This window comes from Topomyia yanbarensis, chromosome 3 (genome assembly GCF_030247195.1).
Source record: "Topomyia yanbarensis strain Yona2022 chromosome 3, ASM3024719v1, whole genome shotgun sequence".
NCBI lineage: Eukaryota > Metazoa > Arthropoda > Insecta > Diptera > Culicidae > Topomyia > Topomyia yanbarensis.
This window is the reverse complement of record NC_080672.1, coordinates 255,478,668-255,493,054: the sequence shown is the minus strand read 5'-3', so window position 1 is coordinate 255,493,054 and position 14,387 is coordinate 255,478,668. Positions and strand designations below refer to the sequence as shown.

The window sequence follows — 14,387 nt, the reverse complement described above, 5'->3', positions numbered from 1 at the left end:
TTTCCTGACTAACAACCGCTGTAGCCGGCTCCTTCATTTTGTAGATCGAAAATGTTACCTAGTCTACCAGAGAGCAGTGATGAATGTCGAGTTCGGAATTTGTTGATACGTTTGTGGACAAATTTTGCCAAATACGACGATCCAACTCCAGATCAAGACGATCCGCTGGTGCTGTGCAAGTGGTCTCCGGTGGAGACTGTTGCGAGAGATGCTGACACATTCAATATTGACTGTCTGGAAATCAATACTCAATCGAGAATGATTCGGAATCCATACGAGCAGCGAATTCAGTTGTGGCGACAGTATCTGAAAACTTATCGTAAAGGTTTTCTGTAGGGATTTATAAAGATAACATGAAACGCGACGTAAACAAACCCGGTGTTATAAATGCGAGAAATGGTCCATGACATCCTGAATATGCTTTCGTATTAGAAAACTTCACCACGAATAATAAAAATCACAACATGACTTTTTTTTCGTAACGCAAATAGTAAGCGTACTGGCGGCTCCAGGCAGGGGCATGGGGAGGTAGTTTTGTTGAAGTATTTGTATTTCGCTCTAGAAATGGTCGTCAAACGGTGAGCTAGCATAGTTCTCACAAGTATCCTATCTCACGCCTCCACGCGAGTATAAGTCAATTGATGGCATTTGATCCTTAGACCAGTGACGACTGGGTGCTATCAAAGGATGCGAACAAATTTAGTCTAGAAAACACTATCGCAAAAATGAGTAGCTGGTTGGAAATCAGCCCCAATAACATTTTAATCTGACTAGTATCGATGATCACGGGTCAATACGTATTGAAAATTCACCGCGTCTGTTTCTATGAATCCAATTTCTCGTTCCGTTATTACTAAAAAGCCCATGTATCAGGTTAAAAATCCTTTGTATTTCCGCTCAGTGGCCGTTATTACCGGTCGTATACGTTTATTTTACAAACAATCCGATATGGAAAATACCAAATACTTTCCTTGATTTATTACATCTCGCGCTTTCCTAACTCTTTGTCTGTATAACGTTATCACTCGATAGTTTTCAACCCAATAAACGTATCGTAAAGAAGAAGTGGCGAAATCTGTCTAAATACTGTCGCAATAAATAGTGATCCAGCCCATTACGCAGATAAGATTAGCTTTTCTAGGCAATACTCCCGCGGTCGATTGTGTGGAGTTCAAATTGCTTTTGTTTAGGAAACAGGATACTCTCGGTAGCCGGCTACCCAAAGTTAAAAAAAGCAACAAAAACTAAACTTTTTTCTTTTTCGACTGATCGTGTACTAGAAGACTAACTAAACAGCTACATAATAAACCATGATTTACATGTCCCCTCGCTTGCTTGGAGTGAATCCTAGACCTTCTAAGTAAGTGGAGCATCAACACTTCCTGTCTACCTTATCCTTTATCCTTTCCCGTAAACGATGGAGATGAGGGCGGCCGGCAATGGTGGCTATCATGCTGTTGAGGTTTTAATATAGGTCGGATTCGTATGAAATCTTATTTAACATTTCCTTACCAGCTCTTATTAGATATTCAGCCATCAAAGTGCAAAAGAGTCGATTGGGGTTGCACGAACTGTAGACGTAGGACTATACTACTTAATGTAAAATATTTATTTTCTTAGTACTTAGTGTGTGGGAAAAACACCCGGACCGGTGAAGAAAAATCAAATTTTAGATAATATAATCACATCTCATGTATAGACCAAGCTTTCTAGTTGCTCTCAAACAGATCCTAAAAGTTCAAACACCCTTGGATAACCCTAAGTTTGTAGATGTGTTTCGATGCCACAGGATTGTAAAATGGTTAATATTACGTCATGAAAATTCAATTCTTCCGTGACATTTTTTTTCCTGCAAAATGCCCTGTGTGTATGCAAAGCTCATGATTTGTTGGGATATTAGCATTGATCGGAAAAATGCTTTCCAACGCTGCGCTTTTCATACATACAGGACATTTTGCAAGTCACCAGAAGCTGTTCATTTTACCACCGCCACATGTTCAATTTACCCACTCGCTATAAACATGTCTCATTTTTGGACATGGTTAGAAATCAAGAATCATGTTTGAAGAAATGTGTTTATGACGAAGTATTTTTACCAGATATGTACAAAACATGTCTAACAAGAAACATATAAGGTGATTGTAATATCTCATTCACTTATTAGTTAGAAAATAATGACTTTGCTTAACGTGTTCATTTTACCGCCAGTTCCCCTACCTACCAATATTCGCCCCAAACATTGAACCCAAGCGCACAATGCAAAACGAGTCAACGCTGATGATGATGGGTAGTGCGAAAGAGACAACTAGTACCACCACGACACTATTAGCGCATTTCACCAAAATTCAACGCGGCCATTCCCGATTGAAAGGAACGGCCGCGCTTAGCCCATCTGTCATAATATCGTGATTTTGCATAGCGAAGGACTGAATGATAACACATTTTGCTCCAAAAAACAGCCCTGCGTTATGCAACACTTTGTGCAGGTTGATTATACCAGTTGCAAGTGGTGCCAAATTCACCAAGTTCCGTAAAATTCCTTTTAAATTACAGAATTGATAAAATTTCTTAAATGAGCTTAACTAATAAATCAAATCCTGTTTTAAAAACTGTCCTCGCGTTTAAACCAAAACGGGAAGCTTATTACTACCACTACATTACTTAATTTCAAGCGCAAATAGCAAATACATGTGCTAGTTAAACCAAAAATTTACTGGCAATATTACAGCGGCATTTAGGAAGCAGTTGGAGCGGTCGCCTGTTGGACGGTACAGGGTAGTGTACCTCCACAGTCAGTGTAACGGACTTCTAACTCGGCTACACTGGCTGTAAAAAACACAGCGCAGTGATCTGCTTCGCCAGCCATTCATCAGTGAACTGAGCGTGTCTGACCAAGTCCGTTCTTTAAATAGTCGATGATGACGTCATTCATAGAAGCATAGCGCGCTAGGTACACCAATATGTCGTACAGGGCTTGGGAAGCGCTATCTTCTGTGTGTTAATGCGCGATATTTTGGCAAGGTTGTATATTATTTGATTTTTTAATGGCATGATATCAAAAATCTTTGGGTTTATCTGTTGGAATCTATTCTTAGAAGTATTTCGGGGCGATTTGTGCAAAAAATTTGAAAATTTATCGTGAGATGGCTGAATTATATGCGTTTAAAATTGGACCACTTTTCGTTACATACCATTTTTGTAGAATTTGCAGAGTGCACCCCCATATCGAAAACAAAGATCATTACATTACATCAAATCTCGATGTTTCATGCATTTTAGCGAATGGTCAGTAACAAATTTAATCTAACAGATGCCCTTTATAATCTCTTTTACAATATGTCAATAAAGTCAAAGATTGCATTAGCAAAGTGCATTTGTAAAGTGGAATAAATGTTTAAAAAACTTTTCTAACGGTCAAGATCACATAATTTCGAAACCATCAACTTTGAAGATATAACAATCTCGAAGAAGCTTTCCAACTTAAAAGGTCATATTTTAATATAATAATTTTGGTGATGAAATCCCCTAGAAGTAATTCAGGAGAAGTAACTCTTTAAAAATAGTAAGATATTTGGTGTCTTCAGCAAAGTTGTTGATAATGTCATTTTGAAAAACTTTGTAGAAAATATGAAGACTACAGAAATGGAATATAACGAGATACAAAACAATATTTAAGAAATTTACCTTAAGCCAATTCTTTTCAATAAAACTCGACTTCAGAGACTGCCTTGAATAGAATTCGAATTTTATTGTTTATACACAGCAGAAGAGATATATTAATTGCAGTACGATCAGAATAACTTGTTTTCAAAGATTTCTTTCTAATATTTTCTATACGTCTGCAACAAAGTTTTTTTTTTCATTTTGATTATAGAGGCGTTCACTTTAGGGTCTTTCGGCTCTTTTTTGTGGTTTGAAAGATTTCTAACCTAATGTGCGGGGTTGGGAATAAAATCAAGGTGAGATACGTACAAGTCAATCAACTTACCAACGCGATTGATCGCAATTTTCGCAGGTAAAAATGTAAACAAAAGAAATGTAATGTATAATACATTATTTTCTTCGTTTTTTAATTGCGAAAACAGCTGTGTAAGTCGAAAGTACGGAGTTTATTGAATCAATGATACATAGATTGGTTTGAATAAAAAAAATACACAACATTACTATAACTTTGCGAATTTTTAACCGATTTGAAATCAATCAAAGAATTTTAAAGTTGAAAGAATAGTCTAGAAACGGTATAAAATGGAATAACGATATTTTTGAAAAGTGCAATTATTTGGAAGAGTGAAAGTTTAAAAATCGGGTTTTGGAAAATACCACGAAATGAGGTGAAAATTGAAATTAAAAAAATAATGGCTTGTAACATGCTAATCACGCAAATTTAACAGAAAGCAAGGAGGAATACATAATACAGTTGCAACAAAGGTTGTAAGCAAGTAGCATGGATTGTACGCAAGTTGTATACAATTTGAACTTCCTTTCACATAATTTAGGCTAATTATAAAGGGTGCACTAGAAAAAAATGTGCACATTATTGCTCACCAAATTTTGTCTTTTATTAAATTCCCATGAAGCTTTCGTGTAGTAATCAGTAACTCTTTTGCCCAATTTAGTTCGTTCATTTTTTCCCACATCGAACGCCCATAGCTCTCGCAGAATGTGGCAGAAAACTGCTTGTGAGAAACAGTGCTATAGGTAATCTGGTGGATTAGAGTATTCAGCAAAGTGAAAATTCGTTGAATACATTTTGACAACTTTGGTTTCAACTTCGATAGCTCGGTTCTGATGATCAAGATCAGAATTCTTTATATTGATAAAAGCGTTCTAGAAAATCATGCAGAGTGCTTAGTTCATGTTTAAAAATCTCTCTACGCTTGATCGAGCATTATATTTGGGGAAATAATCGTTCTATACACACCATCAAACCTCAACCGTTACAGACGTATTCAACTTTTTTAAGTAAATAACTTATTTGTCTTAAAATTAACCTAACTCAAAAAGTATTCTTTTTATTGTCATTCTGTTAGATCCATTTACAAGCTGAAAAATTTCCTACTAAACAAAACCCTCATTTTTTCAGTTAAGAGAATGTATTTTAAATGATAAAGTAGTCAAAAGTTTGTGTTTTTGTGAGATTTTCGTTAATTTTCTTAAAATATTAAATTATGAACATAACAATACCTATTATCCAAACGATGATTGATTCTTTTTATCGAGAGCAGCCTAATCTTAACCGGCAATTCGGCACTCTCCAAAAGATGAGTTGTAAGACAATCCACAATTTATGCTTCAACAGTCGAGAATATTAAAATTGAATATTCCCAACGCACGGTTAGAATAAAAAAATATTCTGATTCGAGTCAGGCCTGAGTTTCGGATTTATATTACATTAACATTGCATGGACTTAAAGATTTATTAGTTTGTTAAATTCTATTTATTTGAGTAAAGTATCGCAGTGCTGTCGAAGGGTTTGTCTCCAAAAATGAATTCGTTTTTCACATGGATTAGAAATCATCTGAGGCCTTATTCCAATATCAAGACAATTCAGACTAAAATTTTCTGTAAATGAGCTCAACGGAACTACTGGATTCCACCTGCACGATACAGAGTTATCCCAGTCTGGCGTAGGATCATTGTACTTTGCAAAATTTGTCCACAGTTTGATGACATTGCATCGCACAGTTACCTCTTCATCATTATCGTCCAAGCGCGGAAGAAATTGCGATCTGGAAATAAACGATGAATACAATCAGTTAAATATTTAGATCGAATACTCTTTACACTAATGAGATACTTGAACATGTAGAATATGTCATCTGTGTGACACGCTCCTTCCAGGTGATCCAAATTTAGGTAAAGCTTTGCAAAATTGTGGCGACCGCTGTACGAAAATCGATAGTGATAATGGCGCACGCTAGGCTGGTGTCTAGCCATCCATTCTGCATTTACAATGGAGCTGGTAAAGAACGTTGTGTCGGACTTATAGTTGCACATTTCCTGGAACACATTCTTATCGATTCGTCGGGATCCGAAATAGAAATTCTGTATTTTGCGTCCCAGCTCTTCTCGATTTGGAACCTTCAAATTATTCATAAACTTCGGCACAAACCAGGCAGGTTCGTGGTTCAGTTGGTTCCAACTATTTCCCATCATCGCTGTCGGCAGAATCCCTTCTCCACTGGTGCATCCGTTCATAAAGGGCATCTGCAAAGTGTCGTGGTGCTGTAGTATTTCCAGTGGTGGCCTAGTTATGATACTGACCGCTGTCTCTTGCAGCTCAATTACTGGTCGAAAGCATAACTTTAGGGAAAGATCCGTTGGTCTACTGGTGCTATGGAAGCTTTGCTTGCTGACGAGTTTATGTGCGGGAGCCTTCAGCAGGGTATCTTTTGAAGTAATAAAAAGAATAAGTATTAATTTGTGCTAAAGAAAAGCATGGTTGTTTGCGAATGTTTAGTAAATGTGGAATAGTATCAACATATTAAGTACATATTTACTCATGTAATCGAGCTGACATAAACTGAATGAGGGATCCATGAGAAACCGGCCGATCACAAAATATGACCATTGCCAATTCGGAAGAAACTTTGCATTTGTGTTTGGTTTATGAATCTTCGTGATATTCTCTGGAAATTGCATTGCAAATATTTTGAAACGAGAGCAATTTTTTAAAAGGATGTAAACGTTTCTGCGTGCATTACATTTTAAAATAATGTTCAATTACAGTATTTTAAACAGCAAAGATTTCTCAAAGATGAGATACAGGGAATCTGGAATCTGAAATCAGAAATCGCTACTGGCTCAAATGGCACGTTCCCCTTGTTGATCGGAGATTTGTGTCTTGCCGTAATTTGTCTTTTCATCATTTCCTGATGTGAATGTGCTATGATGAACATTGGGGAAGTGGTAAGGTTTGGGATAAGGAAAATAACGACAAAGGGACGTTGATGTATCCGTTCATCGAGAAGTGTCTTTTATTCTTTTTTCTCAATATCCGCTCGTGGGTGTTGATGTACCCACGAGGGGATATTGAGATAACAGAACGACAACATCCCCGAAGAGATATTGTCATTCAAATGCGGCTTAAACTATACCTCTTTACTACACTGGGCTATAAACAATAGCACATCCTTGAGTTTCAACTCTCTGTACATAACTTCATTATGTATTCTAGAACTAAAAATCCTGATACGTAATTGCATTACTGCAGGGCAGTTACATATCAAATGATATGAAGTGCCGTAATCGGATTCACAAAAATCAGACGAATAATACTCACCATATTGAATAGTAACCATGTGATAATTGAGAATACAATGTCCAGTCAGTTCCCTGACTAGAATACTGAAATTGTGCTTAGAAAATTGCAGCAACTTTTTCACATTGTCTAACTAACATCCGATAGAAAAGTCTTTGTTCGAATGCAAGTTTGCAAGCTACGCCAATGATTGGCATGTTCGGATGCAGCCCAAAAGCGGATCTTGTGCTTTATCCAACTTATCGACAGTGGTAGAGCTGGCTCTGAACCAACGAAGTAAGTCGCAGCGCCAGGTCTAGCCAGTTCGTCCGCCCATATATTTCCAGTAATACCGGAATAACATTTCACGGCAATAGACATCAGCGTCGGCTCGGCTCTCGAACAAAGAACCGTCAGTATAACAAACTACAAAATCGTCAAGTTGTCGCTCCATCCAGCCAGACAGCCGTTCTTCGCGAGGAGGAGTTCTCACATTGAAAGTTTTAAAAGAAAAACTATGTGCGAGTCACTGGGAGTCAGTGTAATCTCATCCCAAGTAATCATTTGGGGCTCAGTTACTTTAAGACGGAATGCCCGAGAAAGTGCTTCTTGTTTCAGAAACACATATAGTGGTTTTATGTTCAAGAGTGCCTCTAAAGCAGCAGTCGGTGTTGTCGAGAACGTACCAGTCATCGCCATCAAGATCTTCCTCTGAAGGTGGTTTAACTTTGATTGGATTGTCATAACTTTTCTCTTCTACCACCAAACAAGGCACCCGTAAGCCAGTATTGGTCTAACAATTGTTGTGTAGATTCACTGAATGTACTTGGGTTTGAGTCCCCAAGATTTGCGGAAAGACTGTCTACATTGGCCGAAGGCTTGTCCAATTAAGTTTTGAGTTGAGTTTGAGTTACCCCAACGTACTTAACTTAATCTGCAACAACAATTTCTAAGTCAAAGAACTGTAATGGACGAGCTTCGGTTGTAATTCTTGGTTGGTTGATGTTTTATTTGGATTAACTGATAGTTCAACATGAAGACACCGTTGCTCAACAACACATAAGGCTTGTTTCATCAAATAAAAAAGTGTGTTAATGCGAATACCAGTGATCATTATATGATAAGCATCGGCAAAACCATATGTCGGAAACTCAAGCTCATTCATTTTGCTCAACAAGCCATCGGCGACAAGGTGCCATAGAAGTGGTGACATCACACCACCTTGAGGACATCCGCAGACACTTGTTTGCTTATCTCCACTGGTCTTAACAATGAGCACAGATGTCAGTGGCTAAGCATTGCGTGTATCCAGTTCGTTATATATGAAGGTACTCCATGACCTCGTACTGCTTCCAAAATGGATTCGAAAGACACGTTATCAAAAGCACCTCCAATATCAAGAAATGCTTTTGTGAAAAAGCTTTTTCTTTGTTGTATACAACATTGTGCAACAGGGTGCTAGTAGATTTCCTCCGCTGATATGCACGTTGCATTGCTTGCAGCGAATGCTCGCCCATGCTAACATCCCGAATGTAGTGGTCGATTAAACTTTCCACTGATTTGAGAAGGAAGGAGGTCAGACGGATCGGTCTAAAGCTCTTTGCCTACATATTAGCCACCTTTGCGAATAAGTTTTACTGTTTTTTTCCCGCCACGCTAATGGAATGTATCCTATTGTAAGATCACAAGTAAGAAACCTTTTCAAAATGTGCTTGATGTGTTCATATCCTTTTTGTAGTAGAACTGGAATGATTCCATCTTTTCACGGAGCACTATGCTATATTTCTCTTTTTTTGCCTATAATTACAACTAAATTATTTTTGGAATTTGCGTTTTGACTTCGTCTCATCAGAATCCGACACTAACTTAGTTAATTAAGCTAGCACCGGATTGACGCTAGCTTCAGAAAACGGAGCGGGACATCACGTTTGACTAGGGTTTGCTTCGGAATACAAATTGTGTCTCCGTTTCTTTTGGATTTAGCGTCAATCCGGCGCTAGCTTAGTCCGTTAACTAAGTTAGTGTCGGATTCTCTTGAGACGAAGTCGAAAAGCAAATTCCATAACTAATTTTTTCCCAGAGACTTTCACGGAGCAAAATTTTTAATCCCCGATTCGATCGATACGGTTGTCACAATTCTACGAGCAGATGCCCAAGAATCAGAACTACAGTCTGGTAAGTGTTTGTCAAAAAGACAGTTGAGTACTACATCTTCGTCAGACGAGTATTGACCATTAGCAGTTCTAATTGAACTGACATGAAAGTCTTTCAATTTCGAAAGTAACTTATTTAACCCCTCTAAAAGTGTTACGTAATTAATTAATGGTCCCTATGAGTGAGTTTGTTTTATCCAGCACCTCATCCGAGTCACTTGGAGATTCAATCATTGGATGATACCCCTGAAACTTAGTCGCAAAGCCCTCTTCGTAGAGGTCTCAGATCGAAGATTTGGGATTACTATACGTGACGAGATAGTGAGACATTTAAATGATCAAATACGATTTGCTTATGATCAGCTAACGACAGTTCGAGCTCGATTGGTACGAGCCAGTTTTCCAACTCCTGCGTAGTACAGTCAGAGCAGAGAGCTACGTCTAACACCTCTTCTCTGCCAGCTCGTGCAAATGTTGGGCGATTTCCTTCACAAGGTATGTGCAGATTTGTACTGCTTAAGTATTCCATCAATTCGGTGCATCTCAAACTGATATCCAGTCATGTACGGGAAGGAAGACCTACGGTTTGGATCCACGCATCCGAACCGAGGGTCCTGATCCATACACTTGTCTGGATCTAAACGCCAAGTCTGGGCCTGGTTTAGGTCCGGACCTGGTAATGGGAAAAAGGATTCAGCTGGATCCAAGGACTGGTCCGAATCAGGGTGCTGGTCCAGATCCGGGTACCGGTTCAGATCCGGGTGCTGGTCCAGATCCAGGTACTGGTCCAGATCCGGGTGCTGGTCCGGATCCGGGAACTGGTCCGAATTCGGCAAATGGTCTGGATCCGGGAGAACCGGGTTTGGGAACAGGTCCAGATCGGGAACTGTGCCGGATCCAGAAACTGCCTATACTTTTTATTTCACTTTCCAACCTACCCAGTAAAATATTCCGGCTGGTTTCTGCCAATATTGGGGCAGATTCCAGCTTGAATTTGGCAGAAATTCGCCATAGTTCCGGTTGGTTTGACCCAATACTAACACTATCATAGAAATCGACCGAATTATCCTACATGCGAACAGTGCCGCGGTTAACACATACTGAAAAAGTGTTTTGTTGTGTGATACACAGACATGAACAGCAACCGAAATTCGTCATTCCACCGTTTACTATCATTGCGGAAATATGAGTTTAATACCACAATGCGCAATTGCGTGGTCTGTTACCGAAAAGACAATAGAATCTTATCCAAAAGTAATAGAAACATACCCGTCGGATTTTGGGTGATGAACGTGATAGCACAGATATCGCGAGTTGTGAGGTTGGATATAAGACATGCGTCAATAGCAATATTCACAAGGGAATTTGTTGCGACCGTTTTAGTATTAAACGTCTTGCTATTAGAGGATTTTTTCTATTACCGTAAAAGTATTACGGCCGAGTTTTGGGTGTAGAAGATACCAAACACGTTGACTTACAATCGCCTATAGCGAACCCCGTAATGGCTATTAGAGACATTTGTGCTCGACCCTTTTAACAGATGACACACGACATTTTTCTTTGCTTGCTGTACCGGAAGCTTAGGCAACATCTACTGTCAGTTCGTAGAATGTGATTATCAATTAACCGTAGTTCATTTCAACTTCTGACCAATCAAATACTGACCACAAACGATCACAGGATCGATGACGATTGTCCACTTTCACAATTCAACACAACATACAGGGCAAACTGATGCTAAACGAACGGTTTTTGTTCATTTAAGAGATTAGTATTGAATGGAATACCTGATAATCGAACTCAAAATCGCATAATCCTACCGATGTCAACAATGAATCTTACGGTTCTTCAAAACCACAATATGTTTTCTTTTGCCACTAGATATTGAAAAACTCATGAGTATGAAACTGAATCAATACAAACCTAGTACTTCCTGATCCGAATTACCCTTACATCCGAGGGTTCTGGCCAAATTTCGCGCTTCATCAGCCCCATTATTCTGGAAAAAGGTTTCGGAGCACGTTACACCGCTCTGGCATATTACACGATGAAAATATTTTCTACAATAGACCAGAGAGTCAAAACCAAATCTGCTAATACGATTAAAAAAATACCTGGAATTCGGTGATAAGTAATGCAGATATGCCGACATGCTACCAGCACTTTCACCAAAAATGGTAACATTCCCGGGATCTCCACCAAACTGATTTATGTTCTCGTGGACCCACTTAAAAGCAAGCACCTTATGGGAAAAAGTTCTTAAATATCAAAATCCAATACCTTTCCCCCAGAACTTACTTGATCCTTCAGGCCAGCGTTCCCCTGAATTCCGACACTTGGCATACTGAGAAAACCCAGTGCTCCCAAGCGATAAGTCATAGCCACGAACACAACGCCGAGCTCCAGAAAGTACACCGGATTGCACATGAAGCTCCCGATGGTTCCAGTATTGAATCCACCGCCATGAATCCAAACCATTACTGGCATTTTTCGCCCAACCTCCATCTCGTTCGGTAGTTCCGGAGTGTACACATTCAAAAATAATCCCTTTTCGGAACCTTTTACGATGCCTATGAAAAGCGATTGCTGAATGAAATCCTCGCAGTCGACGTAACAATCCAGCACAGGGCAATCGAACTTCTCCAGCGGAATTGGTGGTTGAAAACGAAGTTGACCGACGGGAGGTTTGGCGTAAGGAATACCCTTGAAATAATGATAGGGTCTACCATTTGTCATTGTTCCCGTCGCCCCCTTCACTATTCCCTGTCGCACTTTCACAACCGGTCGGAATCTCGGCGGCCATAGCAGCAATAGTTGTTGTCCAATTAGGAAGCGCACATAAGTAAGCAAGGTACGAAAACAGATGATGAATTGTTTCGAAGTGTTCTTTTTCAGTTTGCACTTAGGTAGGGTTCCACTTTCAAAGATTTTAATGCTTAGCAATTGCCGCTCCGACATAAATTTGATATAATTGTATATCATTTGCACAATAAATTTAACCTCCGAAATCATGGAATTGTGGATTAGTTACACACCTGAACAGCTTCACTGATTATTTCTAAATGATCTGCTCAGTCAAAAAGGATTATGATGCGGGTGTTTCATTTACCTGCACGTAGATATTAGTTGGGTTTCTAGCACCTGTTGTAGGTTCGATAATCTTTTTTCTCATTGTGCATATAGTTTGATCAATCCTGCATAAAGGCGTGGTATGTTGCATTGTCTCAGGAATAACTGCGCTCTTGCCACGTGTATTCATGTATTTTGCGATTGATAAGGTTGCCTATTCAATAAGAAAACGTGCAAAGGAATGAGATGTTCAATGTTGAAATATTATATCACACTGGAATTCTCTGTTGAACAACTATCAGCACAGTATGCCATGTAGTTCTGAACGAACTTGGCAAAATTCAAATTCTAACACAAATTAGCTAAGGTGTATTAATCAGAACATTTGTCGTTTGTATAAAAACAATTTTATGAAAATAGTTGGGGTAGGGGATTGAAGCCTATACAACATTTTTCAGAAAATCTGCATACAGCGCAAATTCGTCACGACTGCGTCCCAACTAGCGAATCGTATCCGTATCGTTAATTGCGGCAACTAACAGCCTGCAAAAATTACCCGAGGGAAATACTGATTGTTTGTTTTCTTCCGATAAAAACAAACAGAAATAAATGCTCCCAGTTTAAAGTTGATTTTTGTGACAATGTGTGTTCTTTTTGAGATTAATTACTTTTTTGAATAGTTCTTTCACATAAAACAGGAAATGGATACGGCGCCGGAAAAAGCCGATAAAGCGCAAGCATACTACGTTACTACTAACTAAAAAATCATTAGATAATGTGATTGAATTCATCAGATAAGACCTCCAAGAAGTTAGCAACTAACACACAACGCCATAAACTAATTGATACTGAATGGAAGAAGCGCGACAACTAACAAAGTTATTCAATCAAAAACTTTCCGGAATATGAATTCAAAATATAAAATTCCATTAGATTTCAGAGCATGTTTTATTTTCTAGATAGCCACAGGAATCACCCAATGAGCCCCTTAAAATTGATGATGATTTAAAATTTCAATCCCTTTTTGACTTTCAACTAACTAACAACTAACAAACACCCCAACTAGCGAACCCCCAACTAACGAAGTCATAAATCAAAAAGTCTTAATTGAAAACAAGTTGACGGAGACATCTCGATTTATTCTATATATCATTAACTCTTAAGGTTCAATTGAGAAAGCCTAGAAAAGCGGCCATCTTGGAAAACGAAAAAAGCAGTTTTTTCTCACACTGCACAGTGGATCCACTTCATACAAAAGCTGGACAAAACCTCAAAAATAGTTTAAAATGTCTGAAAATATCATCTAAGGGTAATTTTGGTGTGCTGAAATCGACTTTGATTAAATTAGGACGCTAAAATGAAAATTTGGCCTAGGGTGGTTCTAAAAGTTTTTTTTTTGAATTTCGCAAAAGTGAATTTTATTAACTTCTCAAAACAATTACTTTGTAAGTGAACAGAAACATTTGGATTTCCTAGGGTAGTCCTTAGTAACGAGTTAGCTAGACTGGTTCCAATTTATCGAAATCTGGTGAATAAAAAATGATGTAATTTTATACATTTGTTTGTCGATCTTCAGTCCAATCTGAATACCATCGTAGAAAAGTCATCCCTTCATAGCTCTTTAAGAGACAATCCTCATGTACTAATTTATGAACGTATATGTTTAGAATAGTTATAAAAGATAGCATATCTTAAGGTGTTTGAAAGAATGCCTTAAATTTTTGTTTTATTGCTTTATTTATTTATAGTTATCACCAAAGCTATTAAAAGATGTTTATTTGATTTTAATGAAGATCTCAAATCATGCCCTACTATGCTCTATTCACAGTTTCTCATACGATGCATACTGCAGCTAAGCCGCTCAATACTTTTCCATTGATTTTCAATTCCAATTATGATATCAATATCTCTCCTTGTGGGCACT

At 38.4% G+C, this 14,387-nt stretch overlaps 1 protein-coding gene across 1 annotated transcript in view; it reads left to right on the top strand.

Moving 5' to 3' along the window:
- LOC131687876 (uncharacterized) overlaps positions 1-14,387 on the top strand; it is a 51,128-nt gene that overhangs the window by 13,358 nt on the left and 23,383 nt on the right. Inside the window, exons 5-6 of the mRNA XM_058971967.1 lie at positions 45-333; positions 9,954-10,254. Of these exons, the coding sequence (XP_058827950.1) occupies positions 45-333; positions 9,954-10,254 (590 nt within the window). The remainder of the gene's footprint in view (positions 1-44; positions 334-9,953; positions 10,255-14,387) is intronic.